General features: G+C 41.0%; 1 protein-coding gene across 1 annotated transcript in view; it reads left to right on the top strand.

Annotated features, from left to right (window-relative positions):
* The window catches only part of DDX10 (DEAD (Asp-Glu-Ala-Asp) box polypeptide 10), a gene marked incomplete at both ends in the record, with an annotated part of 93,880 nt that overhangs the window by 28,463 nt on the left and 63,215 nt on the right, over positions 1-2,202 (top strand). Inside the window, one exon of the mRNA XM_010133199.1 lies at positions 258-345. Coding sequence (XP_010131501.1) covers positions 258-345 — 88 coding nt within the window. The remainder of the gene's footprint in view (positions 1-257; positions 346-2,202) is intronic.

The following is a 2,202-nucleotide window of genomic DNA, read 5'->3' as shown; positions in this document are numbered from 1 at the left end:
GGCTTTGCTTTGGAAGAAATTTCATCACCTTCACTGAAAACTGTTTCTGGATAAAAAGTCTGAGCTCCCATTTGGCTTTTCTGTGTTATTTTTTGAAAAGTGTGTGCTTTATCCTTAACAAGGTTCCATCCTAAGCTGTTTCAGAGTGGTAATAACTTTATTAAAGCAATGCAAAATATGTGAACATACTGCTGAAGACCTTAATAGGTGCTATTTTTACATATTCTAATAATGAAATCTAACTTTTTTTTATTTAGAATTAATCCTGAAAAACTTACAGACATCCAAAAGAGGATGCAAGCTTTCTTAGCTCAAGATCAGGAGTTAAAAGAGAAAGCTCAAAGGGTAAGTAATCAGCTGTGCTATAGTTTTCGAGGCACGCTGGTTGAATAGAACTACTTTGTTGTGATAACCGACCTGCTCGTATCTGCCCTAGTTGCAGTGTTTGGAACATTGGTGGTAAGTATGGCTGTATAGCCTGTGTGAGTTGACGTGGGCTCTGAAGAGCCACCTGACCTACCACTGTTGTTCCCAAGTTAAGGCATGGATGAGGACATATTTATTTTAGAGTCTTGAGTGTGAAAGTAATTTTTGATTTAGTAGTCACTGCTGCTCAGCTATTTGAAGGTTTTTACTGTTTTGAGTCTTTCCCAGCTGTTTGAGATCTCAACTTGGGGAGAAGGAACCTTGTACACACTGCAGACTGGGACCAAATGGCTGGAAAGCAACTTTGCAGAAAAGGACCTAGGGGATTGAGTTGTCCTAGCAGACAACAGGCTGCACTTGAGCCAACAATGTGCCTTTGCTGCAAAGAAGGCCAGCCGTGTTCTGGGTGGCATTAGGCAGAGCATTGCTTGGCAGGTCAAGGGAGGTGGTCCTTCCCTTCTCTTCTGCTCCGCCCTGGTGAGACCCATCTGGAGGGCAGAGCTTGATTCTGGAACTCTAGTACAAGAAAAATATGAAGATAGTGGGGGCAGGACCAATGAAGAACAAGAAAAGATGATTGAGCACTTGGAGAATCTCCTGTGTTTGGAGAGAAGCATAAATTAGAGCCAGAGGCTTCTGCGAGGTGCCCAGTAACAGGAGAGGAGGTGATGGGCACAAATCTACATACAAAACTCCTCCATTTAAACCCAAGAAAAAGCCTTTTGTTTTGAGGGTGGTTGAACATTAGAAGAGACCGCACAGACAGTCTGTGTGGTCTCCAATGCTGGATGTTAAAAGCTGGGTGTGTTCCTGAGCAGCCTGCTCTACCTGAGTTTGCTTTGAGCAGTGGTTTGGACTAGGTGAACTTCAACTCATCTGTGATTCTGTAAAGCATAAAGCTGTTAAATCAGTACAAATATATCTTTTTTTTTTTCCCCGTCATGCATCATTGGAAGCATGGTGAAGTATGGGACTGTGTACCCTTTTCAGTTTAGTAACCCTTTTTGATTGAAGGGGATGAGTAAATTGGTAATTCTTCCAGAGAGGACTTTTCATGGGCAGCTGATATAGGATGTTTTGAAATAATAATAATAATAAACAGTTACTGAAAAGTAGCAGATCTCATTGCTTAACTTAAAAGCTTAGAAATATGACACCATGTAGGTCTCACCTGCCCACTTTTGTATCTTAATCAATTTTTATTGTTGTGTCTCCTGAATATATACAATAGTTTGTCCTTTCCCAGTGGTAAAATCCAATGCATTGCATAAAGCATTTTAACTTCCATTTGGATTTAAAATAAGGAACATCTTACCTGGAAGAGCTATTCTAAGCTATGGAGAAGTATGTGAATGGGACTATGAATGGTATTGTTGGGAGACACCATGAACAATACCTGAATTTCACCAAGATTTTGGCAGGTTTGGGGAAGGTAGGAAAACTTAAAATAACGGGGTAGGGTCCTGGACCAGAACGAGCTGGTTGTAAAAGGCACTTTCCATGGAAGATGGTCTGTGAAACATTTCTGGATGTTGCACTGCCACTTGCCATCGCTTGCTGACCTTTCCCTGGTTTTGTAATATTTTTAGGCTAGGGACTTTTTGAGCTAGAACTTACTACTTGTGTTACTGAAGCGCTGCAACCTGCTGATTTCATGAGGTTGATTGCTTGGTTCATTTTTAAAGTGGGTGGACATCATGAGCCTATGAATTCTGTAGTTGTACCAAGTGTCTTCCAAACTGTGCAAAATCAGGAGTTTAAATTGAGATGTAGGGA

The sequence above is a fragment of the Buceros rhinoceros genome, unplaced genomic scaffold (genome assembly GCF_000710305.1).
Source record: "Buceros rhinoceros silvestris isolate BGI_N320 unplaced genomic scaffold, ASM71030v1 scaffold2513, whole genome shotgun sequence".
Lineage (NCBI taxonomy): Eukaryota > Metazoa > Chordata > Aves > Bucerotiformes > Bucerotidae > Buceros > Buceros rhinoceros.
This window is presented reverse-complemented; position numbering and strand designations above follow the sequence as displayed.